This window comes from Mustelus asterias, chromosome X, assembly GCF_964213995.1.
Source record: "Mustelus asterias chromosome X, sMusAst1.hap1.1, whole genome shotgun sequence".
NCBI classification, from domain to species: domain Eukaryota; kingdom Metazoa; phylum Chordata; class Chondrichthyes; order Carcharhiniformes; family Triakidae; genus Mustelus; species Mustelus asterias.
The window spans coordinates 14816854-14844397 of record NC_135834.1 but is presented as its reverse complement, the minus strand read 5'-3'; the positions used below and the strand labels follow the sequence as shown (position 1 = coordinate 14844397).

The 27544-nt window shown below is 45.2% G+C and overlaps 1 protein-coding gene across 1 annotated transcript; it reads right to left on the bottom strand.

Annotated features, from left to right (window-relative positions):
- Positions 1-698: 698 nt before the first annotated feature.
- LOC144481851 (chymotrypsin-like elastase family member 1) lies at positions 699-24584 on the bottom strand. The gene is made up of 8 exons (XM_078201001.1): positions 24545-24584; positions 23124-23191; positions 22567-22664; positions 18450-18575; positions 17667-17803; positions 13808-13953; positions 12867-13016; positions 699-803 (listed from the first exon to the last, which is right to left on the bottom strand). The coding sequence occupies exons 1-8, from the start codon at positions 24582-24584 to the stop codon at positions 699-701; spliced, it is 870 nt and encodes a 289-aa protein (XP_078057127.1).
- Positions 24585-27544: the final 2960 nt, after the last annotated feature.

Sequence of the window (27544 nt, the reverse complement as noted above, 5' to 3'; positions counted from 1 at the left end):
TACTAAATCACATTGTGATGTGGAATCAGGATCCAGGATCCTTCAAAAATCTACTGGAAACCGTTATAAGAGAGTTAGACCACCAGCCGAACAGTGTGCAGCTGCTAAGAGGTAAAGATAGCAAACATATTGGGTCAGGGAGAGAAACAGAAGGCTGAAGATCTCCAACATGGGTGGGCAGTGACAAGGCACTGGGTTGAAGGTGTATTTGAGATCAAATCTTTGCATGAGGCTTGTAGGGGTATGTTGCTGGAGCAATTTGAAGATGGGATGGGTACATTTCTGAGTGTGTTTGTGATTTAGGGATTTTTATATGGTGGGAAGGATGAGCAACAGTTATAGCAGCTAAATCCCACAGAATCTTCTGTGGATAGAATGTGACTGATTTAGTTACATCAAACAACCAATCAGAAATGATGAGGTGGCACGGTAGCACTGCTGCCTCACAGTGCCAGGGACTTGGGTTCAATTCCTGGCTTGGGCCAATGTCTTTCTGGAGTTTGCACATTCTCCCCGTGTCTGCGTGGGTTTCGTCTAGGTGCTCCGGTTTTCTCCCACGTTCTGAAAGACGTGCTGGTTAGGTGTATTGACCTGAATAGGCGCCGGACTATGGAGACTAGGGGAATTTCACAGTGACTTCATTGCAGTGTTAATGTAAGCCTTACTTGTGGCTAATAAATAAACTTTAACTTTTAACTTTAAGAGGAATCGTTCCGTGATCTGAATGATTCCCGGTTCTGGAAACTGGTTGAAGAGACAAAGTTAAAGGGACTGTGGTCTCTGTAATATGATTGGTTGAAGTTCTGCTAAAGAGAGTACAATATTACATTCAGACATACACACCATTTTCAATAATATAGACAAATATCCTCATGTTGATTGCTGGAGTTTTATCCTCAATGTCAGAAGCAACTTTGGTTACATCGGAAAACAAATAAAAAATTATGATCTCTACTTCCTTCCATACTTTTTCTACTGACAGTAAAAAATGAAAAAAAGTACATTTCTGTAATACTTTTCGCAACCACACCAGGCAATCTTTAACAGAGTTGACCACCAAGGTGCAAACCACATCTCACGGAAGACTTCCAAAGAAGCGATTGCACAGTTAATGAAGTACTTTCAAAGGGTAATCACGGTTATGATGTGGGAAAAGTGGCAGCCAATTTGCACACAGCAAGCTCCCACAAACACCAATGTGATAATGACCAGAATGTCTGTTTTAGTAAATGTTGATTGGGGCATAAATATTGGCCAGGAACCTGGAGAGAACACCCCTGCTCTTCTTCCAAATCATGATGTGGAGATGCCGGCGTTGGACTGGGATAAACACAGTAAGAAGTCTAACAACACCAAGTTAAAGTCCAACAGGTTTATTTGATAGCAAAAGCCACGAGCTTTCGGAACAGGCTGTCCCTTTGTCAGGTGGGTGGGAGTTCTCCCACCCACCTGACAAACTTTTCTCTTTAACAAACAAAGAACAATACAGCACAGGAACAGGCCCTTCGGCCCTCCAAGCCCGCGCCGCTCCCCGGTCCAGGATTGAATCCTGAATCCAGGATCCCCGCCCAATTTTCCAGCCTATCTACATCCTAATATCCTATCCACCGAGCTGTCCCTCACAGCTACGATGCTTTGTTCATCACAACCTATTAACTCACCCCCACCCCCCCATTCCAGACCATGTGATCTCCAGGGAGAGGCGAAAACCCAGAGTGAAAACCCCAGGGCCAATATGGGGGAAAAAAATCTGCGAAATTCCTCTCCGACCCCCTGAGGCGATCGAAACGAGTCCAGGAGATCACACTGGCCCTGATTAGAAAATGCTTCCCAACCCTATTCATTTCCACTTCTGCTTTACGAACACCATCTGAATTCCCTGCCCCCGAGACAGGTTCCCAACTATCCGCAGTCTCGCTCTGTACTGGCACCAGCAAGATGATCATAGAATGAAGCCTTGAAACGAGAAACAAAGAACAATTAGCCCGCGCCGCTCCCTGGTCCAAACTAGACCACTCTTTTGTATCCCTCCATTCCCACTCCGTTCATATAGCTGTCTAGATAAGTCTTAAACGTTCCCAGTGTGTCCGCCTCCACCACCTTGCCCGGCAACACATTCCAGGCCCCCACGACCCTCTGTGTAAAATATGTCCTTCTGATATCTGTGTTAAACCTCCCCCCCGTCACCTTGAACCTATGACCCCTCGTGAACGTCACCACCGACCCGGGGAAAAGCTTCCCACCGTTCACCCTATCTATGCCTTTCATAATTTTATACACCTCTATTAAGTCTCCCCTCATCCTCCGTCTTTCCAAGGAGAACAACCCCAGTTTCCCCAATCTCTCCTCATAACCAAGCCCCTCCATACCAGGCAACATCCTGGTAAACCTCCTCTGTACTCTCTCCAAAGCCTCCACGTCCTTCTGGTAGTGTGGCGACCAGAACTGGACGCAGTATTCCAAATGCGGCCGAACCAACGTTCTATACATCTGCAACATCAGACCCCAACTTTTATACTCTATGCCCCGTCCTATAAAGGCAAGCAAGCCATATGCCTTCTTCACCACCTTCTCCACCTGTGACGTCACCTTCAAAGATCTGTGGACTTGCACACCCAGGTCCCTCTGCGTCTCTACACCCTTTATGGTTCTTCCATTTATCGTGTAGCTCCTCCCTACATTATTCCCAACAAAATGCATCACTTCGCATTTATCAGGATTGAACTCCATCTGCCATTTCCTTGCCCAAATTTCCAGCCTATCTATATCCTTCTGTAGCCTCTGACAATGTTCCTCACTATCTGCAAGTCCTGCCAGTTTTGTGTCGTATTATTGCTTTGATTAACTTGTTGGAGTAAGTTTTTGTTTTGTTCTATTGCTTGCAACTGAAGAGCTCCTTCTGCTGGATGAACAATCGTATGTGAATGAGATTGCCAAATTAGAGGCAACATGTTGTTACCAGTCCTACAAACTGGATTGAGACCGCCCAACTCACTTCAAATGTGACGCTTACAACCAAACAGAGAGGTAGACATTTATCCATTCAGTATAGTCTGGATTCAAGCCAAACCCTTGCAGTGAAAAGCCTATGTTAATCCACGAAACTCATTGTTCGACCGGAGCAAGCAGAGAGGGAGCGATTTGTGTGAGGAGAGCTGAGGGTAAGAAAGTTTGATTTTTTACCTTACTTTTTCTCGTTTTTTTTTCCAGTGCAGCAGGAAACAGGTAGCCGGAAGTAGGCCACGGAGAGGCCTGGGAAGGTTTTTTGCCCAATAATTTTGAATGGGGAGGAAACCCGAGACACTCAACGTGTACTGTCTCCCACCCTCCTCTAACCTAAAAAAAAGACTTGGAGTGAGAGCAGGTAAGCTTTTATTTTCTCTCTTCCATTTCTTAGTAAGGGAAGTTAGCAGGGATGTCAGTGCAGGCAGTGCAATGTTCCTCCTGTGGGATGTTTGAGGTGAGGGACACCATTAGTGTCCCAGCTGAGTACACCTGTAGGAAGTGCACCCAATTCCAGCTCCTTGAAGACCAGGTTAGGGATCTGGAGCTGGAACTGGATGAACTCAGGATCATTCGGGAGGCAGAGGCAGCTGTAGATAGAAGCTACAGGGAGGTAGTTACTCCTAGAAATGATGATATGTGGGTGATGGCTAGAAGGGGTAAGAAGCAGTCAGAGCAGCGATCCCTGGATCCCCTGTTCCTCTGTATAACAAGTATACCGTTTTGGATACTGTTGGGGGGGACGACTTAACAGGGGTAAGCCATGGGGTACAGGTCTCTGGCACAGAATCTGTCCTTGTTGCTCAGAAGGGAAGGGGGGGGGAGGAGTAGAGCATTAGTTATTGGGGACTCCATAGTTAGGGGGACAGATAGGAGATTCTGTGGGAGCGAGAGGGACTCGCGGTTGGTGTGTTGCCTCCCAGGTGCCGGGGTCCGTGATGTTTCGGATCGTGTTTTCGGGATCCTTAAGAGGGAGGGGGACCAGCCCCAAGTCATGGTTCACATTGGCACCCAAGACATAGGTAGGAAAAGGGATGGGGATGTAAGGCAGAAATTCAGGGAGTTGGGGTGGAAGCTTAGAGCTAGAACAAACAGAGTTGTTATCTCTGGTTTGTTACCCGTGCCACATGCTAGTGAGGAGAGGAATAGGGAGAGAGAGCAGTTAAACACGTAGCTACAGGGATGGTGCAGGAGGGAGGGATTCAGATACCTGGATAATTGGGGCTCATTCTGGGGTAGGTGGGACCTCTACAAACGGGATGGTCTACACCTGAACCAGAAGGGTACCAATATCCTGGGGGGGAAATTTGCTAATGCTCTTCGGGAGGGTTTAAACTAATTCAGCAGGGGGATGGGAACCTGAATTGTAGCTCCAGTGTACAGGAGGTTGAGAGTAGTGAGGTCATGAATAAGGTTTCAAGGTTGCAGGAGTGTACCGGCAGGCAGGAAGGTGGTTTGAAATGTGTATACTTCAACGCCAGGAGCATCCAGAATAAGGTGGGTGAACTTGCAGCGTGGGTTGGTACCTGGGATTTCGATGTTGTGGCCATCTCGGAGACATGGATAGAGCAGGGACAGGAATGGTTGTTGCAAGTTCCAGGGTTTAGATGTTTCAGTAAGAGCAGGGAAGGTGGTAAAAGAGGGGGAGGTGTGGCATTGTTAGTCAAGGACAGTATTACGGTGGCAGAAAGGACGTTTGATGAGGACTCGTCTACTGAGGTTGTATGGGCTGAGGTTAGAAACAGGAAAGGAGAGGTCACCCTGTTGGGAGTTTTCTATAGGCCTCCGAAAAGTTCCAGAGATGTAGAGGAAAGGATTGCAAAGATGATTCTGGATAGGAGCGAAAGTAACAGGGTAGTTGTTATGGGGGACTTTAACTTTACAAATATTGACTGGAAAAGCGATTGTTCGAGTACTTTAGAGAAGTCAGTTTTTGTCCAATGTGTGCAGGAGGGTTTCTTGACACAGTATATAGATAGGCCAACAAGAGGCGAGGCCACATTAGATTTGGTACTGGGTAATGAACCAGACCAGGTGTTAGATTTGGAGATAGGTGAGCACTTTGGTGATAGTGACCACAATTCGGTTACGTTTACTTTAGCGATGGAAAGGGATAGGTATATACCGCAGGGCAAGAGTTATAGCTGGGGGAAAGGAAATTATGATGCAATGAAGCGAGATTTAGGATGCATAGGTTGGGGAAGGAAACTGCAGGGGATGGGCACAATTGAAGTGTGGAGCTTGTTCAAGGAACAGCTACTGCGTGTCCTTGATAAGTATGTACCTGTCAGGCAGGTCGAGCGAGGGAACCATGGTTTACTAAAGAAGTTGAATTTCTTGTGAAGAGGAAAAAGGAGACTTATGCAGGAAAAAGACAATGTTGTTGAGGAGAATACTGAGATACAGGCTGTTGGACTGGACGGGATTGAGGTTAATAAGGAGGAGGTGTTAGCAATTCTGGAAAGTGTGAAAATAGATAAGTCCCCTGGGCCGGATGGGATTTATCCTAGGATTCTCTGGGAGGCTAGCGAGGAGATCGCAGAGCCTTTGGCTTTGATCTTTATGTCGTCATTGTCTACAGGAATAGTGCCAGAAGACTGGAGGATAGCAAATGTTGTCCCCTTGTTCAAGAAGGGGAGTAGAGACAACCCTGGTAATTATAGACCGGTGAGCCTTACTTCTGTTGTGGGCAAAGTTTTGGAAAGGATTATAAGAGATAGGATTTATAATCATCTAGAAAGGAATAATTTGATTAGGGATAGTCAACACGGTTTTGTGAAGGGTAGGTCGTGCCTCACAAACCTTTTTGAGTTCTTTGAGAAGGTGACCAAAGAGGTGGATAAGGGTAAAGCAGTTGATGTGGTGTATATGGATTTCAGTAAAGCGTTTGATAAGGTTCCCCACGGTAAGCTATTGCAGAAAATACGGACGCCTGGGATTGAGGGTGATTTAGCGGTTTGGATCAGGAATTGGTTAGCTGTAAGAAGACAGAGGGTGGTGGTTGATGGGAAATGTTCATCCTGGAGTTCAGTTACTAGTGGTGTACCGCAAGGATCTGTTTTGGGGCCACTGCTGTTTGTCATTTTTATAAATGACCTGGATGAGGGTGTAGAAGGATGGGTTAGTAAATTTGTGGATGACACTAAAGTCGGTGGAGTTGTGGACAGTGCGGAAGGTTGTTGCAGGTTACAGAGGGACACAGATAAGCTGCAGAGCTGGGCTGAGAGGTGGCAAATGGAGTTTAATGCGGAAAAGTGTGAGGTGATTCACTTTGGAAGGAGTAACAGGATTACAGAGTACTGGGCTAATGGTAAGATACTTGGTAGTGTGGATGAGCAGAGAGATCGCGGTGTCCATATGCATAGATCCCTGAAAGTTGGCACCCAGGTTGATAGGGTTGTTAAGAAGGCGTACGGAGTGTTAGCTTTTATTGGTAGAGGGATTGAGTTTTGGAGCCAGGAGGTCATGTTGCAGTTGTACAAAACTCTGGTGCGGCCGCACTTGGAGTATTGAGTACAGTTCTGGTCACCGCATTATAGGAAGGATGTGGAAGCATTGGAAAGGGTGCAGAGGAGATTTACCAGGATGTTGCCTGGTATGGTGGGAAGGTCTTATGAGGAAAGGCTGAGGGACTTGAGGTTGTTTTCGTTAGAGGGAAGAGGGTTAAGAGGTGACTTAATAGAGGCATACAAGATGATCAGAGGATTAGATAGGGTGGATAGTGAGAGCCTTTTTCCTCAGATGGTGATAGCTAGCACGAGGGGGCATAGCTTTAAATTGAGGGGTGATAGATATAGGACAGATGTCAGAGGTAGGTTCTTTACTCAGAGTAGTAAGGGCGTGGAATGCCCTGCCTGCAGCAGTAGTGGACTTGCCAACATTAAGGGCATTTAAATGGTCATTGGATAAACATATGGGTGATATTGGAATAGTGTAGATTAGAGGGGTTTAGATTGGTTTCACTGGTCGGCGCAACATCGAGGGCCAAAGGGCCTGTACTGCGCTGTTATGTTCTATGTTCTACTGCCCATTTCGCCTGTGGAAAATTACCTTTTTTAAATTAATTCATGGAATGTGGGTGTCGCTGGCTTGGCCAGCATTTATTGCCCATCCCTCTTTGCCCTTGAGAAGGTGATGGCGAGCTGCCTTCTTGAACTGCTGCTGTCCATGTGGTGTAGGTACACCCACACTGCTGTTAAGGAGGGAGTTCCAGGATTTTGACCCAGTGACAGTGAAAGAATGGCAATATAGTTCCAAGTCAATACCTTTATTTCACCATTTTGTGCGTCCCACATAAGTTTGTAACAGGCTCCTTTCTTTGTCAAGAAATCATCTGTTATAAAGCTGCTCCACAGAGCCAACCAAACAGATTTCAGCCATGGGGAAGGCATGAACTAACATCTGGGATGAATCCCCCTCTAGGACTGGCAACCTCAGTGACTGTTCTTCATGTGTAAATTTAGACAGTAAACCTTCAACAGTGAAGGCAGGGGCAACACAGCTAAGCCCATTTTGTCATTATTTCCATATACTTCCATACAGGCACACCCTGCAGTAGTTGTGGCTGTGTAGTGACCAGCAGTGGTAAACAAATAATGCTTAAGCTTGTGAATGAGTTAAATGGATATAGCATGCATGTATCAGGTATTTTAATCATTGTATTTACACTGACATTTTAACAAATTGACCTTGGATGATTTAGAAGAGCATGCAATAATTAAAGGTTGGTCAATCACAATGCCAAATAGTAAAATCATTTCTTTAAATTGTTAACTACTAGAATTAAATTTATTTCTTTATGTATCTTCTTTTCTGCAGTCAGCTGACAACTCAGATGGTTCAATGATTCCCAATAGGAAAGCTGGAAACTTAAGCACTCTGGTTGACAGACACTTAAGGCAGGACATCAATCTTGTTGTTGCCTTGTTTGTTGACTGCTTTTGGTATCTTAAGAACAACTGATTCAGTGATATGTTGGCAGATCATGGCTTTTTTGCTATTTTGTCAAGATCAGTGAGCTTGTTGACAAATCCAATCAATACTGTCTTCAGAAGTTACTAGCAGAAAGTGGTGTGATGTTAGTGTACCTTTAAGAGTTTTAAAAAATTTACTTGAGAAAAGATATACTTAGGTGATGCCATTGTTGGATTGAGGAAAAACCTGTGTGCAGGTCAAGTGACAGGGGTTCAGTTTCAGTTTCAGTTTGGGAGTTGGGGAGTTAGCATCAAGCTGAAAGAAGTCTCTCCCTCTCTCTCTTCCTGATTCTTTTTCTTTGGAAATTCTGTTGGTTAGCTAAAAGCAAGATCTTGCTTTTCTGAAGGGTGAAAATCTGCTGTTGTTGGACCAGAGTCTCTCTGGTGTTTTCGGAAGCTGTCTTGTCTTCAAACTGTTTGGAGTCTCAAGAACATTTGACTGCAAGATTCAACTAACGGCCTCAATCCCAGTATCACGTGAGCATTAGTCTATGCTGTGTTGAACCTGTTTAAAGGGTTGTTTAAGGAGGTTGGTTTGATTGGGACAGCTTATATATATTCATTAAGGGTTATACATTATTGTGGTTGTTTTGATTTTGTTTGTAATTATTAGAAGTTATTGCTAATTTTCTTTCCATACGTGTTAACTATATTCTTAAACTTTGCTTGATAAAAGCTCCCCAGTGGGTCTTTTGAATCATACCTGAAGTGGAACATATCATGCTTATCCTGGCCACATTCAAGATGTAAAATTTATGATTCAGGCAGGCTTCATAAAACACTTTAGAGTTTCTAACCTGAACCATGACAGTGGCTGCTTTTGTTTGTAAATGTGTGGATGAACTCTCCTCATGTCTCAGCGCATTGTGAAATGGCCATAGAGACCAAGCTCAGTTTGGGGTTGTTCGCCAATCTCAACCAAGGTGGTCTCAACTAAAACAAAAACAGAAAACGCTGGAGAAACTCAGCAGGTCTGACAGCATCTGTGGAGAGAGAATAGATGACTCTTCACCCAGACTCGAAACGTTGGCTCTATTCTCTCTCCACAGATGCTGTCAGACCTGCTGAGATTCTCCAGCATTTTGTTTTTGTTTCAGATTCCAGCATCCGCAGTATTTTGCCTTGATCTCAACCAAGGTGTCAATGGGAATGATAAGGTGGCCCTCAGCATCCCTGACTGAGGCAGAGAACATAAATCAGCGTGTGTTCCCAATCCTGATTGCTATCTAGTGACTCCAGCTGGAAAGTGCACATATCGGCCCCCAGTTAGGAGAGGATTGGGCTTTGCTGTGATGCCCCTGATGGTTGAACAAACTATAGACGCACACTATCTGGGCAAGAAAGCCAGTGTGGCACTGCATTTCGCATCAGTCCATGCAAAATGCAGTGAAGGGAGGAGAATATGGAGGGGAAAATGTATATTAAAAGAACACAACTGTGGGACAAACCATAAAATCTGACCTTTTGAAGGTACCAGATATTAAGAAATTCCAGAAGTGCTGATATTATGAGGTGTAAGCCTGATCACATCTCTTTTTAACACAAGTAAATGAGATGAAATAATTTTCTAATTTTGTCAATGAGACTCAATAGAATGCCAGTGATATTGTAAATTGCCAGTAAGATCAAACTCACTTGGTGAAAGAGCTGAAATGTAACAAGCCCCTTGGCCCAGGATGTTCACTCGACTGAATTAAAGTGGATGAGTACACAGGCTCAAAAAACAGCTACAGGAGAGACAGGTAACTCTCCCATTCTCCATGGCTGTTTTTTGAAACTGCATACAATTTGAAACACACAATTTGAGTTGATCATTGAGTCAGAGGTAGTTATTAATAATTATATCAATCTCTCAAACATACAGCAAATAATTAATAAGTAGTAGGTTATGATGTGCTTTAAATGTTGAAAAGCCAGTCTCCAGCAACTTTCATTTTACAAAAGATATCTTAACGTCAAGAGACAATGAAGAGGAAAATTTATAGATTTCACTTTGTTTTATTGCTGTATTTCAACAGTGAAGTTACACTTTTCTGTTGTGAGCTGTACTTTGTCCATCATCCAGTTTTATAATAGTTGATTTTCTGAAAGATCAAACACGATTGTTACTTTTGTCAGAAACTGGTTAGGCTGGGTATGAGCAGATACTTGACTAGACAATTACTGCAAAAACAGATGTGTGGGAGAGGGTGTGTTGGAGGGCAGAACCTCTGTGGGGGTTCTTCCAATCCACTGTGATAAATTTCAGTGGAAGGTCAGTGGTGAGATGGTGGAAACCATGTTTATACCGTGTATCTGGAGTTTTCCTGGAGATTTCGGCAGGAGGTTGGGAAAACCACCGCAGAAATTCTACCTCGGTATTTATAAGAACATCGGAACTAGGAGCAGGAGTAGGCCATCTGGTCCCTCGAGCCTGCTCCACCATTCAATAAGATCGTGGCTGATCTTTTCGTGGACTCAGCTCCACTTACCCGCCTGCTCACCATAACCCTTAATTCCGTCACTGTTCAAAAATGTATCTATCCTTGCCTTAAAAACATTTAATGAGGTAGCCCCAACTGCTTCACTGGGCAGGAAATTCCACAGATTCACAACCCTTTGTGCGAAGAAGTTCCTCCTCAACTCAGTCCTAAATCTGCTCTCCCTTATTTTGAGGCCATGCCCCCTAGTTCTAGTTTCACCTGCCAGTGGAAACAACATCCCTGCTTCTATCTTATCTATTCCCTTCGTAATCTTATATGTTTCTATAAGATCTCCCCTCATTCTTCTGAATTTCAAAGAGTATAGTCCCAGTCTACTCAGTCTCTTCTCATAAGCCAACCCTCTCAACTCCGGAATCAACCTCGTGAATCTCCTCTGCAGCCCCTCCAGTGCCAGTATATTTTTTCTCAAGTAAGGAGACCAAAACTGTACACAGTACTCCAGGTGTGGCCTCACCAGCACCTTATACAGCTGCACCATAACCTTGCTGTTTTTAAACTCCATCCCCCTAACAATGAAGGACAAAACTCTATTTGCCTTCTTAATTACCTGCTATACCTGCAAACCAACTCCTTGATATTCCTGCACAAGGACACCCAGGTCCCTCTGCACAGCAGCATGCTGCAATTTTTTACCCTTTAAATAATCCATTTTGCTGTTATTCCTACCAAAATGGATAACCTCACATTTACCAACATTGTACTCCATCTGCCAGACCCTCGCCCACTCACTTAGACTATCTATATCCCTTTGCAGACTTTCAGCGTCCTCTGCACACTTTGCTCTGTCACTCATCTTGGTGTCATCTGTGAATTTTGACACACCACACTTGGTCCCCAATTCCAAATCATCTATGTAAATTGTAAACAATTGTGGTCCCAACACTGATCCCTGAGGCACACCACTAGTCACTGATCGCCAACCAGAAAAACGCCCATTTACCCTCACTCTTTGCTTTCTGTTAGTTAACCAATCCTCTATCCAAGCTAATACATTACCCATAACACCTTTATCTTATAGCAGTCTTTGGTGTGGCACCTTGTCAAATGCCTTCTGGAAATCCAGATACACCACACCCACAGGTTCCCCATTGTCCACTGCACATGTAATGTTCTCAAAGAATTCCACCAAATCAGTCAAACATGACCTGCTCTTCATGAACCCATGCTGCGTCTTACCAATGGGACAATTTCTATGCAGATGTCTCGCTTGATGATAGATTCAAGCATTTTCCCTACTACAGAAATTAGGCTAACCGGCCTATAGTTACCCGTCTTTTGTCTACCTCCTTTTTAAAACAGTATCTCAGAATAGAAACTCATTGCAGAACAAGCAATTTTGTGTCTGCCGTCTGTTAAATGCTCTGCCTGATATTGAACTCAATAAAACTAAATATCAGGCAGATAATATGAAGTTGCCCATCTTAGGTGACATTTCTACCTCATCCTTTCATTATTAGAGGGGGTACCATGAGTAATGTTTGTGATATATCAGATATGCCACTAATATTAGTTACATGGTCAACATAAGCTGTGTAATTTAAGTTGGGTGTACAGTTTCCTGAATTGAATTCTTGCAAGCGGTTCAAAGCCATGTTTAAACTTTGCCTCTGCAGTCTGGGGCTGAATTTTCAGCATGGCGGGGGTCTGAAGAGTTGGCGAAGACTCTAGCAGCCCCGATGCCACATTACACTCTAATGGGCCTTGATTGACACCGCCTCCATCAATATGGCAAAACTAATGGAACCCAGTGTTGAGAATTGTGGGAAATAGGTCTTTTAACCTATTAAAAGACCTATTTCCCTCACTTGTATCCTGTTTCAAGAGATCCACCCATATATCATATTTGTTAGCGACCTTATGCTGCAACTGCACCTCCCTGTTTCCCCATACATCTACGGTTTCATGGTCCCGGTGGCTTCAAATTTAATTGTGCAGGGTCCCATTACCATCACATAAAGCTCTGTCAGAACATTTATCCCATTGCATCGGTGGCGCGGTGCTTAGCACTCCTGCCTCACAGCGCCAGGGACCCGAGTTTGATTCCAGCCTTTGATGACTGTGTGGAGTTTGCACCTTCTCCCCGTATCTACGTGGGTTTTCTCCGGGTTCTCCGGTTTCCTCCCACAGTCCAAAGATGTGCAGGTTAGGTTGATTGACCATGCTAAATTGCCCTGTAGTGTCCAAAGATGTGTAGGTTCGGTGGATTGGCCACGCTAAATTGCCCTTTAGTGTCCAAAGATGTGTAGGTTAGGGGGTTGGCCATGCAAATACATAGTTACAGGGATAGGGCCTGGGTGGGATTGTTGTTGGTGCAGGCTTGATGGGCCGAATGGCTTCTTTCTGCACTGTAGGGATTCTAAGATTCTATAGTATATAAACTGATAGCAAAAATGAAAGGCTAACATACATTGTTGATCCAGTTGATGTAAAACGAGACACGGGTCCAAACTGTTGGCTTCATGTAGGTGTCACATCCTGCTGCAGCGACGAAGCTGGTGGCTCCATGAACCTCAAATACCCCATTACGTGGACAGTTCAAAGGTCCACCAGAATCTCCCTGTGAGGAAAACCATTAAATGCCTGTTATATTTGGTTCCTCAAACTGGAGTACATAAGATTTATTTCATTTTTAGAAATCTATTTGTCAATCAAAATACAAACAGGAGCCCAAGAAGGCTATTCGGCCCTTCGAGCCTGCTGTACCATTTGATAAGATCATGGCTGATCTGTTTGTGTTTCAAGGGCCGGGATTCTCTGACCTCGCCTGCGGCTGGGATTATCCGTCTTGCTGCTGTGAATGGAAATTTGGCGAAGCACCAAATTCTCTGTTCTCGCTGGCAGCAGTAGCGGAGCGTGAACGGCTGGAGAATTCTGGTCAAGTTTTACATTCCTCCAATAACAAAATGGGGAACAAAAAATCAAGGAGAAATAAAATGAAAGAGAAACCGAAATAGGATGGTAGAGAAACAGATAAGGAGAAAAAAATGTGGAGAAGTATTGAAAAGGAAATAGGAATGAAAGAAAGAAGAGGAATGATAGGTGAGCAAGGAATGGAGAAAGAAGCTGACGAGAAGTAAAGGACAAAGGAAAAAAAGACTTGCATTTATATAGCACCTTTCAAGGGTACTGGGCATAGCAAAGCATTTTACAGCTAATGAAGTACTTTTGAAGTGTAGTCACTGTTGGAATGTAGAGAAACACAACATTCAATTTGCACACAGCAAACACAAACAGCAATGTGATAATGACTTGGATGAAAATGGGCAGAGTACAGAGGCTTCCCAGGACTCAAGGTTATCAATATTTTCTTCAATCTGTCCACTGAAAGTGAGCATCCAAGATCACTACCTGACAACCAGCAACGATGCCGTCACCTCCAGCACACACCATGTTTTGTCTGACGTAACTACCCCACCATGCGGGCTGAGAACATACTTCATAGGCAACAACCTTGATGGCAGCCTGCTGAAGAGTAGGATTAACTGTCCCACCATCTGCATCGAGAAAAAAGATCCAGCATTACAGTTGCACTTTTGTCAATCGCTTTTCTTATAGTCCACATTTATGGTGGATAATAATCTAGTGCCATATTAGCTGCTTGACTATGGAAAAATCGGCAAGCAGATTGAAGACCATTTGATAGCTTCTAACCATTTGCCTCCCATGTGTACATTCCAGTTTAAGTATTTATGGCAGATGAAGCCAACTATTTTCCTGGATTAACATAGCGTACACTCATGGAAGGTCCTTAAAGGGGTCTGTAGTTTTAAAATGCAAATTTATTGTAAAGTAACATTCAGCATTATGCAGAAATATTCAATATCCCAATATATTGCTTTATATGCACCTACCTCAAACATTTCAAAGCTGTGAGGATTTGAAGAAGCAAGCAATGAAGGAGTGAAAAAGGAAAGAAATTAAGAAGAAAACATCAAAATAAAACAGGAATCTGAGAAAAATAGTGCACTCAGGGCAAAAGGCAATATTGCTAACCGCCTACTGCAACTACAGTATATGCTAACACCCACGGTGTGACAGGATAAATAAGTGTGGTGAGCAATTATTCATGAGTGTATGTTTGTGGGTTTTGGTTTCTATTTATAATACCTGTAGGATGGTTATAATTAAAAAAGATGGTTTAATGAGCATTTCTGTAGTTTAAGCAGTCCGGAAAACAGCTGAAGATGCTTTGTGGCATCTGTGCCCTTGTGCCTCCTCCTTTGGTCAGGGTGGTAATTGGGCAGATTGCCGACTCCACCGTAACTGACAATGCCAATATTATTTAAGTGATAGCGGTTATAGTTCAATATGGGAGAGAGGAGCGATATCAATGGGAATTTTACCTATCCTATGGCACTGGACGATATCAACATTATTTTAGTCAAAGTTAGCGAACCTCTTAATCCTTAAAGTGCCAGTGGCTTCAAGGAAACTCCAGCCTCCCTGGGCTGATCTATTTGGTTTGTTTTGGCAGTACTTTTTTAAAATTGAGAAAGCACAGTGAAGAGCCACAGTCCATAGAAAAGGAGGCCAGCAAGGTTCAAAACAGAGTAAAAGTAAAGGGCAAGGGCTGCTGAGGAATATATTGTATGGTGGCCTAACAGCACACAGAAACTGAAAGGTCTAGATTTTCTGCTTAAGTTACACAGGCTCAAAGAACAAAGAAAAGTACAGCACAGGAACAGGCCCTTCGGCCCCCCAAGCCTGTGTCAATCATGATGCCCCAACTAAACTAAAACCTTCTGCCCTTACTCGGTCCGTATCCCTCTATTCCCTCCCGATTCATGTACCCATTTAAGATGCCTCTTAAATGTTGCTAATGTGCCTGCTTCCACCACACCCTTTGGCGGAGCGTTCCAGGGACTCACCACTCTCTGCGTGAAAAACTTACCCCACACATCTCCCTTAAACTTTCCTCCTCTCACCTTGAACCTCTGCCCCCTTGTAATTGACACTTCCACCCTGGGGAAAAAGCCTCTGACTATCCACCCTGTCTGTGCCTCTCATCATTTTGTAGACCCCTATCAGGTCTCCCTTCAGCCTCCATCTTTCCAGTGAAAACAATCCTAGTTTATTCAACCTCTCCTCATAGTCAACACCCTCGAGACCAGGCAACATCTTGGTGAACCTTCTTTGCACTCTCTCCAAAGCTTCCACGTCCTTCTGGTAGTGTGGTGACCAGAACTGCATACAATACTCCAAATGCGGCCTAACCAAGGTTTTATATAGCTGCAATATGATTTCCCAACTCTTGTACTCAGTGCCCTGGCTGATGAAGGCAAGCATGCCCTATGCCTTCTTAATCACCTTGGCCACCTGTGTTGCCGCTTTTAGGGAACTGTGGACCTGCACGCCCAGATCCCTCTGTTAATCTTCCTAAGAGTTCTGCCATTTACAGTATAATTCATACTTAAATTTGATCCTCCAAAATGCATCACCTTGCATTTATCTGGATTAAACTCCATTTGCCATTTCTGTGCCCAGGTCTGCAATCCATCTATATCCTGTTGTATCCTCTGACAATCCCCGGCACTATCAACAACTCTGTTAATCTTCATGTCATCCGCAAGTTTACTAATCAGACCACCCACATTTTCCTCCAGATCATTAATATATACTACAAACAACAGAGGTCCCAGCACTGATCCCTGCAAAACAACGCTAGCTACAGATCTCCATTCTGAAAAACACCCTTCCACCGCTACACTCTTAGAGGTCTTCTATAACCAAGCCAGTTCTGTATCCATCTAGCCAGCCCACCCCGAATCCCATGTGATTTTAGTTTCTGTACCAGTCTGCCATGTGGAACCTCGTCAAACACTTTACTAAAGTCCATATAAACTACATCCACACCCTTCCCTCATCAATTTTCTTTGTCATGTCTTCAAAAAACTCAATCAAGTTGGTGAGACGTGACTTTCCCCATACAAAATCAATGCTGTCTGTCCCTTACTAGTCCAAATGTGCATATATCCTGTCCTTCAGTATCCTCTCCAAAAGCTTCCCCACCACTGATGTCAGGCTCACCAGCCTATAATTTGATGAATTATCCCTGCTTCCTTTTTTAAACATGGGAACGACATTGGCTATTCTCCAGTCCCCTGGAACCTCGCCTGTGATCAAAGAGGATGTGAAGATATCTGTTAAGGCCTCAGCTATTTCTCCCCTTGCCTCCCGCAGTAACCTGGGATAGATCCCATCCGGTCCTGGGGACTTGTCTATCTTAATGCAATTTAGGATACTCAGCATGTGCTGTTGGAGTTTCCGAGCTTACTACCCTAGAGGTCCTGCTTTTTAGCTCCCGACATAACTCCCTAAATTGTCTTTACACCATCTCTCCCCTCTTCCTGCCTATGTCATTAATACCAATGACCCTGGAATCAAGAGCCCAGGGGTGGAAGTCTCACCAACTGAGAGCTGCTGGCCAATCAGACCGGCAGCTCTGATGCTCAGCATGCCACTCAGAAGGCCATGGCTGTTGCTGGAAGGACATCCATCGGAGTCCCAGGAACACACAGTGACCTAGGCCACAGGTAAGTGATGTGGGAGGATGGTTTCGCGGGGTGAGGGGTCAGAGGGAAAGGTTTGCAAGGGGATCGGCAGCATGGGCAGGGGTGTGGGTCTCAATGGGGCATCCCTTTCCTGACGTCCAGTCCCTCGACCTGGCACTGAGTGCCTTTGATTGAGGGATCCTTCCCCGCCAACTTCCAGGAGGTGACAAGCTGGCCGCACATTTAGCTGCTGTGCTCACTGCATGGTGACAGATCTGTTTGTCACTGGGTTAATACCAGTGGTGATAGGAATGAGGCCTTTAAGTAGCCATTAATTGGCCCCTTAAGGGCCTCAATGAGTGGCAGATGCAGGAAGGTGGTGGGGTTCCAGTAAACCACCTTCCCACCTCAGCTTGCCCAACAAGAGCAGATGATTCTGCCCTGTATCTCAATGGGAAAAAGAAGGGCCCGTTAAAATTTAAATAGCCAAAAAGTCTACATGATAACAGTCAATTGCATAGGCTGACTGGTGGAGGCCCATGTGAAGAATGCAAAAGATCCTGAGGCCAGGACTCCTTGAAGTGAGCAGAATTGCTGTCGTGTTGAAGATGCAGCAGGTGGGAAATTCTGATTCGTGTATGAAGGGCTGATTTGTTTTCTGACAAAGATGATTAGTAGAAAAACACATAAATGCACATGAATTCCAGATCACCTACTTCGAGTGTAGCCCCAGCCAGTGACGTAACACAAGTAGTCATTTGGTAAGGTGGCACCTGCCTGAGGCAATGTTCCAAGCTGGACATACTGGTTCAGGACAGCATCGATCTCCAAGTAAAGCAAGGCAATGTCATTCCTATAAAATGAATTGTTTTTCTGCATAAATCTCTTTGTGGTTGTTTTTTATCAGTATGCTTCAGGTACAACTTACCTTAAGACTTGTCTTAAGACTTATGACCTGTCCATATAGTGGTTTGCAAGAACCTACTGTCAAGCTGAGTTTTTGATTATGTACAGTTTTATTTTTTTTTCTTCTCATTTTCCTCCCCTCCAGTCTTGAAGGCACTCCGTCCTGCTGGGGTGCGATTCCACATGCAGCGCTCACCCTCTGCTCCCCCATCCAAGTGGCTACGAGCCAGCTTAGATGATGAGTGTCAGTGGACCCTTCAACTATATGTTGTGGGGGTATCATAGCTGAACCTGATGTTTTTCCTTCCCCAGCACACCCACACACATTTTTCTCAGTGTCACTAACAACATTGAGGCTAATTATAGTGCAGTGAATGAGTGAATGAACATTATATGAAGGGGCACATATTTTTCTTCAGAACTGCACAAACAAACAAAACTGCACTAACAATCAGTTACAACTCTTATGAGCTTATAATCTTTTCAAGTACTTGAGCATGCAGCAAGGTAGCAGCCATGATGAACTGGATTTTAAAATGACAATGTTGTCAACACACTTCTTATTTATCCAAAATGGTAATATGGCTACATACCCAATTGCAAGGTCTCCAGTCCAACCTTCGTGGAGAATGATATTTTGAACATTAATGTATTGTTCGGTTTTATCATCCTCATAAATGTTGTGGTCACCCAAGACTACACGGTATGTCACACCTGCACTGTTGATTAAAGGAAAAGACAGGTCACTCCAAACGAAAGTGGGGGAGAAGGCTTCAAATGACAAAATCTCAAAATCAGACCTTTATTGTTGGTTAAAAAGAGAAACAAGGTCATTAAAGGGGCACCATTGTATGATAAAGTATCTGGGGTGATGCTGCTACTCTGCTAGTGCATCATTACTCATTTGTAATGGTGAGCTGTGCTCATTTTCCATTTTCTTTGGTATTTTAAGTAACTCATTTTGTCCATTCCCAATTACAAAAGTTTTTCGTAACTTTTATTTGCAAGCTGAAGAAACTGTTGCTAAAAAATGTGCTCACCTTGTTATTTATTAAAAATGCAGAATTGTAAACCATGCACAGTCCTCTCAGGATCTGCTACAAGTCCTTTAGGAATTTTGCTAGAACCTCTTGGGTCTCCTGGTGATTTTGGAAGAGATGGACTTGATGCACTGAATGGCCTTTTCTAGTGTTCTACCTTCTTACAATTGTACATAGTATAGACAGGTTGGAAAGAAGGTGAGCTGGAGAGAGGAAGGGAAGCACAAGTGTTGTGTGGTACCACCACCATGCTAAATGGGATAGACTTCGAACAGATCTTGCAACTCAAGACTGGGCATCCATGAGACACTGTGGGCCATCAGCAGCAGCAGAATTGTACTCAACCACAATCTGTAACCTCATGGCCCGACATATCCCCCAAGCCAAGGGATCAACCCTGGTTCAATGAAGAGTGCAAGAAGGCATGCCAGGAGCAGCACCAGGCATACCCAAAAATGAGGTAACAACCTAGTGAAGCTACAAAACAGGACTACTTGCATGACGAACAGCGTAAGCAACAAGTAATAGACAGAGCTAAGCAGCTCCACAACCAACAGATCAGATCTGAGCCCTGCAGTCCTGCCACATCCAGTCGTGAATGGTGGTGGACAATTAAACAACCCACTGGAGGAGGAAGCTCCACAAATATCCCCATCCTCAATGCTGGGGAATCTGGACACATCAGTACAAAAGATAAGGCTAAAACATTTGCAATAAACTTCAGCCAAAAGTGCCAAGTGGATGATCCATCTCTCCCTCCTCTGGGGGTCACTGGCATCACAGACATCAGTCTTCAGCCAATTTGATTCACTCCATGTGATATCAGGAAATGGCTCAAGGCACTGGATACTGCAAAGGTTATAGGCCCTGACAACATTCCAGCAATAGTACTGAAGACCTGTGCTCCAGAACTTGCTGCACCTCTAGCCAAGTTGTTTCAGTATAGCTACAACACTGGCATCTACCTGGCAATGTGGAAAATTGTCCAGGTATGTCGTGTACACAAAAAGCAGGACAAATCCAACCTGGCAAATGACCACCCCATCAGTCTACTCTCAATCATCAGTAAAGTGATGGAAGGGGTCATCAGTGCTATCAAGCGGCACTTACTCAACAATAACCTGCTCATTGACGCTCAGTTTGGGATCCACGAGGGTCATTCAGCTCCTGACCTCATTAGAGCCTTGGTTCAAACATGGACAAAAGAGCTGAACTCCAGTGATGAATTGAGGTGAGCGTGACTGCGCTTGACATCAAAGCAGCATTTGACCAAGCGTGGCATCAAGAAACCCTGGCAAAACTGGAGTCAATGGGAATCAAATGGAAAATCCTCCACTGGTTGGAGTCATAACTGGTTCAAAGGATGATGGTTGTGGTGGTTGGAGGTCAGTCAATTCACGACGACTCGGAAACTGAAGCAGCTATGTCCAAATGCAGCAAGATCTGGAAAATATCCAGGCTTGGGCTGATAAGTAACATTCTCACCGCACAAGTGCCAGGCAATGACCATCTCCGATGAGAAAGAATCTAGCCATCGCCCCATGACATTCAATGGCATTACCATTGTTTAATCCCCCACGATCAACATCCTAGGGATTACCATTGAACAGTCATATAGATATTGTGGCTACAAGAGCAGGTCAGAGGCTGGGAATCCAGTTGTTAGTATCTCACTTCCTCAATCCCCAAAGCCGATCTACAAGGCACAAGTCAGGAGTGTGATGGAATACTCTCCACCGGCCTGGATGAGTGCAGTTCCAACACTCGAAGCTCAACACCATACGGGTCAAAGCAATCCGCTTGATTGGCACCCATCCACAAACATTCACTCCCCCCACCACCGACAAACCGTGGCAGCCGTGTGTGCCATCTACAAGATGCACTGTAACAACCCATCAAGGCTGTTTTGACGGCACTTTCAAAACCTACGACTGCTACCAGCTAGAAGAATGAGGATAGCAGACACATGGGAACACCATCACCTAGAAATTCCCCTCCAAGTCACTCACCATCCTGACTTGGAAATATATTGGCTGTTTCTGCACTGCTGCTGGGCTAAAATCCTGGCACTCCTTCCCTAACAGCACTGTGCGTGCACATACACCACATGGACTGCATTGGTTCAAGAAAGCGGCTCACCACCATCTTCTCAAGGGCAATTAGGGATGGGCAATAAATGCTGGCCCAGCCAGCGACGCTCACATCCCATAAATTAATTTTGCAAAAAGCAGGAAGATAAAGATGCAAAAGAATGAACACAGGTTTTAAAATCACACAGAGTGGGGATAAAGGGGTCTTTTTCAGGATGGCAGCTGGCGACTAGTGGTGTGCCTCAGGGATCAGTGCTGGGACCACAACTTTTCACAATATACATTAACAATTTGGAGGAAGGAACTGAAGGCACTGTTGCTAAGTTTGTGGATGGTACAAAGATATGTAGAGGGACAAGTAGTATTGAGGAAGCGGGGGGCTGCAGAAGGACTTGGACAGGTTAGGAGAGTGGGCAAAGAAGTGGCAGATGGAATACAATATGGAAAAGTGTGAGGTTATGCACTTTGGAAGGAGGAATGAAGACATAGACTATTTCCTAAATGGGAAAATGCTTAGGAAATCAGAAACACAAAGGGACTTGGGAGTCATTGTTCAAGATTCTCTTAAGCTTAATGTGCAGGTTCAGTTGGCAGTTAGGAAGGCAAATGCAATGTTAGCATTCATGTCGAGAGGGCAAGAATACAAAAGCAGGGATGTACATCTGAACTGTATAAGCCTCTGGTCAGACCCCATTTGGAGTATTGTGAGCAGTTTTGGGCCCCATATCTAAGGAAGGATGTGCTGGCTTGGAAAGGGTCCAGAGGAGGTTCACAAGAATGATCCCTGGAATGAAGAGTTTGTTATATGAGGAACAGTTGAGGACTCTGGGTCTGTACTCGTTGGAGTTTAGAAGGAAGTGGGGGGATCTTATTGAAACTTACAGGATACTGCGAGGCCTGGATGGAGTGGAGTAGGAAAAACTGGAACCAGAGGGCACAACCTCAGGCTAAAGGGACGATCCTTTAAAACAGAGATGAGGAGGAATTGCTTCAGCCAGAGAGTGGTGAATCTGTGGAACTCTTTGCCGCAGAAGGCTGTGGAGGCCAGGTCATTGAGTGTCTTTAAGACAGAGATAGATAGGTTCTTGATTAATAAGGGGGTCAGGGGTTATGGGGAAAAGGCAGGAGAACGGGGATGAGAAAAATATCAGCCATGATTGAATGGCGGAGTAGACTCAATGGGCTGAGTGGCCTAATTCTGCTCCTTGGTCTTATGGTCTTATAGGTATCATAGAATCCCTACAGCGCAGAAGGAGGCCATTTAGCCCATCGAGTTTGCACCGACCACAATCCCATCCAGGCCCTCTCCCCATAATCCCAGGTATTTACCCTGACACTAAGGGGCAATTTAGCATGGCCAATTATCCTAACCCGCACATCTTTGGACTGTGGGAGGAAACCCACGCAGACACGGGGAGAATGTGCAAACTCCACACAGACAGTCAGCCGAGGCCGGGATTGAGTCCCTGGCGCTGTGAGGTAGAAACAAACAAGAATGCTTGTTTCACAGAATATAGTGGGACTGATACATAGTAATCCTGTCATTAATCTGTCAAAGAGTCTCAATCAAAATCATTCACCTGTCGACACAGTGAGCAGCAGTCAGCACCCATCGCCTGAGGATCAGGGTGCCACCACAAGTATGGTACCAGTAACCAGCAGAACCTTGAAGGGAGACCTGTAAAAAAGAATTCAATTGGTCATGCACTAAAACCCTGGTGAGGGAGCTGCAATTTGCCTCAGCGCCCCTGTGTTCGGGAGGTGGTAACCAGCCAGGACCCCTGATTGCTGTCCAGTAATTGCCAATAGTTAACGTATTTGGCTATGGGATCATTGCTTTTCGAAAGATGTGGGGGATGCTTTTGTTTAAGTATTACTTGCAGTGAATAAAAACACTGATATTTATTTCCTTTTCACGACCTTTGGGTAGACAGGGATAAAAAGGTCACTGAAAATTATTTTTTGTTTGAAATTAATTGCAAATTTCCCTTTGCTTCCCAAGGCCTTAGTAAAACACTGTTGTGAGAGCCAGGTACTGAAAATGGGTGCGGATACTTGTTAATTCAAATTCTCGCCAGTTTATAGAGCGCTGATGCTAATCCATGTTGGTGAATGTGAACAGTTGGATGTTTCATACCTGCCATGGCCACGAGTTGGGAATTGCCTCGGTCCCTCCAATGACGCGTTCATCTCCAGAACAGAGCCCTGTAAACGTTGAGGAGATGAAATGTTTGTATTGGAATCGTTACTGACCAACATTTACCGGGTGAGATTTTTCCGCCCCGCTGCGCTGGTCGAGTAGCGATGTCTGGGGAAGGGGGGGGAAGGGGGGGGAAGGGGGGGGAAGGGGGGGGGGGGGGGTGGGGGGGGGGGGGTGGGGGGGGGGGGGGGGGGGGGGGGGGTGGGGGGGGGGGTGGGGGGGGGTGGGGGGGTGGATGCTGTAGCAAGAGATTGGGTTGAAAGCATTGAAAGTGATGGCATACTCATCTAATCCTCCTCACATCCAACATCCCCTCATCCCATAACCTCTTCTTTACAAGCTGCGTATGGTGTCAGGGCACATACCTCTTGCTTTCCCTCACTCCATAGATGCACCATAGAAAGCATTCTTTCTGGTTGTGTCACAGCTTGGTATGGCTCCTGCTCTGCCCAAGACCGTAAGAAACTACAAAGGGTCATGAACGAAGCCCAGTCCATCAATCAAACCAGCCTCCCATCCATTTACTCCGTCTACAATTCCCGCTGCCTCGGAAAAGCAGCCAGCATAATCAAGAACCCCCATGTACCCCGGATATACTCTCTTCCAGTACATCCGGGGGGGGGGGAGGAAAGGGAGTGACAGATCTCCCAGTGTACTGTGTACACAGTGTACACAGTATACTAGGAGATCAGGGTGCCCACGCACTTGCCCCCTTAGTGCTCATCAGCCGGCTTCCTGGCGAGCATCAGGAAGTCTGTAAAAAGCATTGTATCTCTGTAGCAATGTGGCAAATCAAACTTCAGGGACTCTCAGACCAGTTCAGGTACTGTAAAACCCCACAATACAGGACTGACCAACATTTTGTCTTTGTGGCTCACAAGATAATTGTGGATGAGGAAGACCATTTGGCCCATTTTAGTTTATCCATTGAGAAAGACCCTAAAGTCTCTTGGAGCGGCACAGTGGTTAGCACTGCTGCCTCACAGCACCAGGGACCTGGGTTCAATTCCAGCCACGGGTCACTGTCTGTGTGGAGTTTGCACATTCTCCCCGTGTCTGCATGGGTTTCCTCTGTGTGCTCCGGTTTCCTCCCACACTCCAAAGACGTGCGGGTTAGGTTGATTGGCCATATTAAATTGCCCCTTAGTGTCAGGGGCATTAGCAGGGTAAATATGTGGGTTACGGGAATAGGGCCTGGGTGGGATTGTGGTTGGTATAGACTCAATGGGCTGAATGGCCGCCTTCTGCACTGTAGGGATTCTATGATTAATCGGAGCATACAATTTGTTCTTAAATGATTCCGAGGTTGTTTTCTCCTCACCCTGTTAATGAATATAAAAAAGTGAAGTTGTACTTACCGAGCAGGGCAAGGCTCACTAAACTCACCAGTCGCAACATCGTGGCTGTTGTGCTGCAGGAACTCTGGACACTGCTGCCTGGCATTTATAGCCAGATATGTCAAACACCTGACACAAAGTGAATCAACTATCAGCTTATTTGGTTACTGCGATAACGTTACTGTTGTTGAAGTCTGCTGATTAATAGCAATCGAGCAAGCATTGGGCATGACTGGTCACTGACAGTATCTCATAATGTGAGAAAATCCGCAGGTGGCATCAGTCTCCATTCCAAACAATAAATGAGTAATTATGCCTTTGTCAGGGAATCTAAAAACATTCCACCATTTTAAGAATGTAAGTATTTAACTCCCCAATCCATTTCTGGGTCCCCCCCCATGTTCCTTTCCTGGCTAAAAGGACCAGAGCGGCACGGTGGCACAGTGGTTAGCACTGCTGCCTCACAGCGCCAGGGACCCGGGTTCAATTCCCAGCTTGGGTCACTGTCTGTGTGGAGTTTGCACATTCTCCCCGTGTCTGCGTGGGTTTCCTCCGGGTGCTCCGGTTTCCTCCAACATTCCAAAGATGTGCTGGTTAGGTGCATTGGCCATGCTAAATTCTCCCTCCAGTGTACCCAAACAGGTGCCGGAGTGTGGCGACTAGGGTATTTTCACAGTAACTTCATTGCATGTTAATGTAAGCCTACTTGTAAACTTCTAAAACTGACACAGATCAGGGAACAATGTCGGTAGGAAGTTTGCGAGACCAGGACCGGAAGGCTACCCTGCTGATCTTTCTTCCCCCTGGCTTGTGGGATGGTGTCTCACACTGCCTCATGTTTCTCTGTAACAGTGAAGAGTGGTAATGTTACGTGGTATTTGTAATTAGTGTTGTCTTGAACTTGCAAGCTGGCAGTTTTGAATTAAAATCTCATGTGATAAGTTGTGAAGGTAAATTCAACAGTTCTTGCCATTTTGTAGGCAGACGTCAGAACTGAAATGACCATGAAAGCTGCCAGATTGTCATTAAAAACTTAATATCCTTCAGGGAAGGGAACTTGCTTCCCCCAGCTGCTCTGACCTACATGCAATGTTGGCCCCAGATGACATGGTTAACTCTGAAATGGCCTAGCAAATCACTCAGTAGCAGGACAGTCGCTTCAACAAGTTCCACCATCTTGTTCTGAGGGCAATAAATGTAGCCTTGCCAGCATTCCCCAGATTTTGAGGGCACACATTTAAAAAGCTCTGTGTTCCAACTAATCTGTTATGCGATGCATAAGCACTCCTGTGTCATCTTGTCGCCTCTGATACTGGCATTGCTGAGTAAACAGTTCACCACAAAATTGTATTGACTGCAAATCATAGAATCTCGACAGTACAGAAGGAGGCCATTCGGCCCATCGAGTCTACACCAACCACAATCCCACCCAGCCCCTATCCCCATAGCCCTACGTATTTACCCTGCTCGTTCCCTGACACTAAGGGGCAATTTAGCCTGGCCAATCAACCTAACCAGTACATCTTTGGACTATGGGAGGAAACCGGAGCACCCGGAGGAAACCCACACAGACACGGGGAGAACGTGCAAACTCCACACAGACAGTGACCCAAGCCGAGAATCGAACCTGGGTCCCTGGCACGTACACTGAAAGAATCCATTATCACTAAAGCGTCATAGAATCCCGACAGTGCAGAAGGAGGCTATTTGGCCCATCGAGTCTGCATCGACAACAATCCCAACCAGGCCCTATCCCCGTAACCTCATGTATTTACTCTGCTAATCCCCTGACACTTGAGGGCAATTTAGCATAACCAATCCACCTAACCCACACATCTTTGGACTGGGAGGAAACCGGAGGAAACCTACGCAGACACGGGGAGAACGTGATGAAAAGCAAAATATTTTTGGGAACAGGATTCTCACTGCACAATTAGCTCATGCCTGTTGCTTCTGGTGCAGGCAACATGCAAACTGTGTGCTGCCCCATTAATATGATAGCAGCATGCAGGCAGCGCTAAGTGCCCACTGAGTAGCTACATGCCTGAACAAGCTAGCACCACTTAAAGTTAGACCGCACTATAAAAAAACCAGCCTGCTTTCTGGCCAGTCACCCACGGCCAGAATCGAACCCGGGTCCCTGGTGCTGTGAGGCAGCAGTGCTAACTACTGCGCCACCGTGCTGTCCTGTTCCTTTAAATAATCACACGTGAGAAAAAGTATGGAATGTAACTCGGTTAGCACATTATCATGGAGTGATTGACACTGAGGGGATGGGAAAGGCTATGAGTGGCTTAGATTTCTCCAGGTTAGAAATGGGAAAAGCTGGTCACGACCCACTGTCTTGAACCTTGATGTTCACATGAATACACACTGGTGTTCTTGCTGATAATTACTATCCAAAGGTGCTGATGGAGAATGAATACTCAAGTGAAATGTGGAAGAGCTGCCACAGCTAGTAGAATCACAGCTCAACACCTTTTAAGAGGCAGACAACACTGTGAATACATATTATAAAACAACAGGGTCTAATTAAAGGGGTACAGTAATGTGACTTGCAGGCTATTTTGCCAAGTTTAGAGATAGGATCATTGAATAAAGCATTTGGTGATGTGATATATTATATCACATGATGAAAAGCAAAATATTTTTGGGAACAGGATTCTCACTGCACAATTAGCTCATGCCTGTTGCTTCTGGTGCAGGCAACATGCAAACTGTGTGCTGCCCCATTAATATGATAGCAGCATGCAGGCAGCGCTAAGTGCCCGCTGAGTAGCTACATGCCTGAACAAGCTAGCACCACTTAAAGTTAGACTGCACTATAAAAAACCAGCCTGCTTTCTGGCTGCAGGAGGTGGTAGAAAGGGTTGAGGGAAGGGTGCTTGAGTAGGAGGAACATTGAATAAGGACAGAACAGGGTAGGGAGCACGTCACAGCATTCGAGGCCTTGGTGCAGGTGCTGGACAGGAGCAAAGTGATTCTTCATCCACAGGGAACCAGGAGGCCCTCCAGACAGAC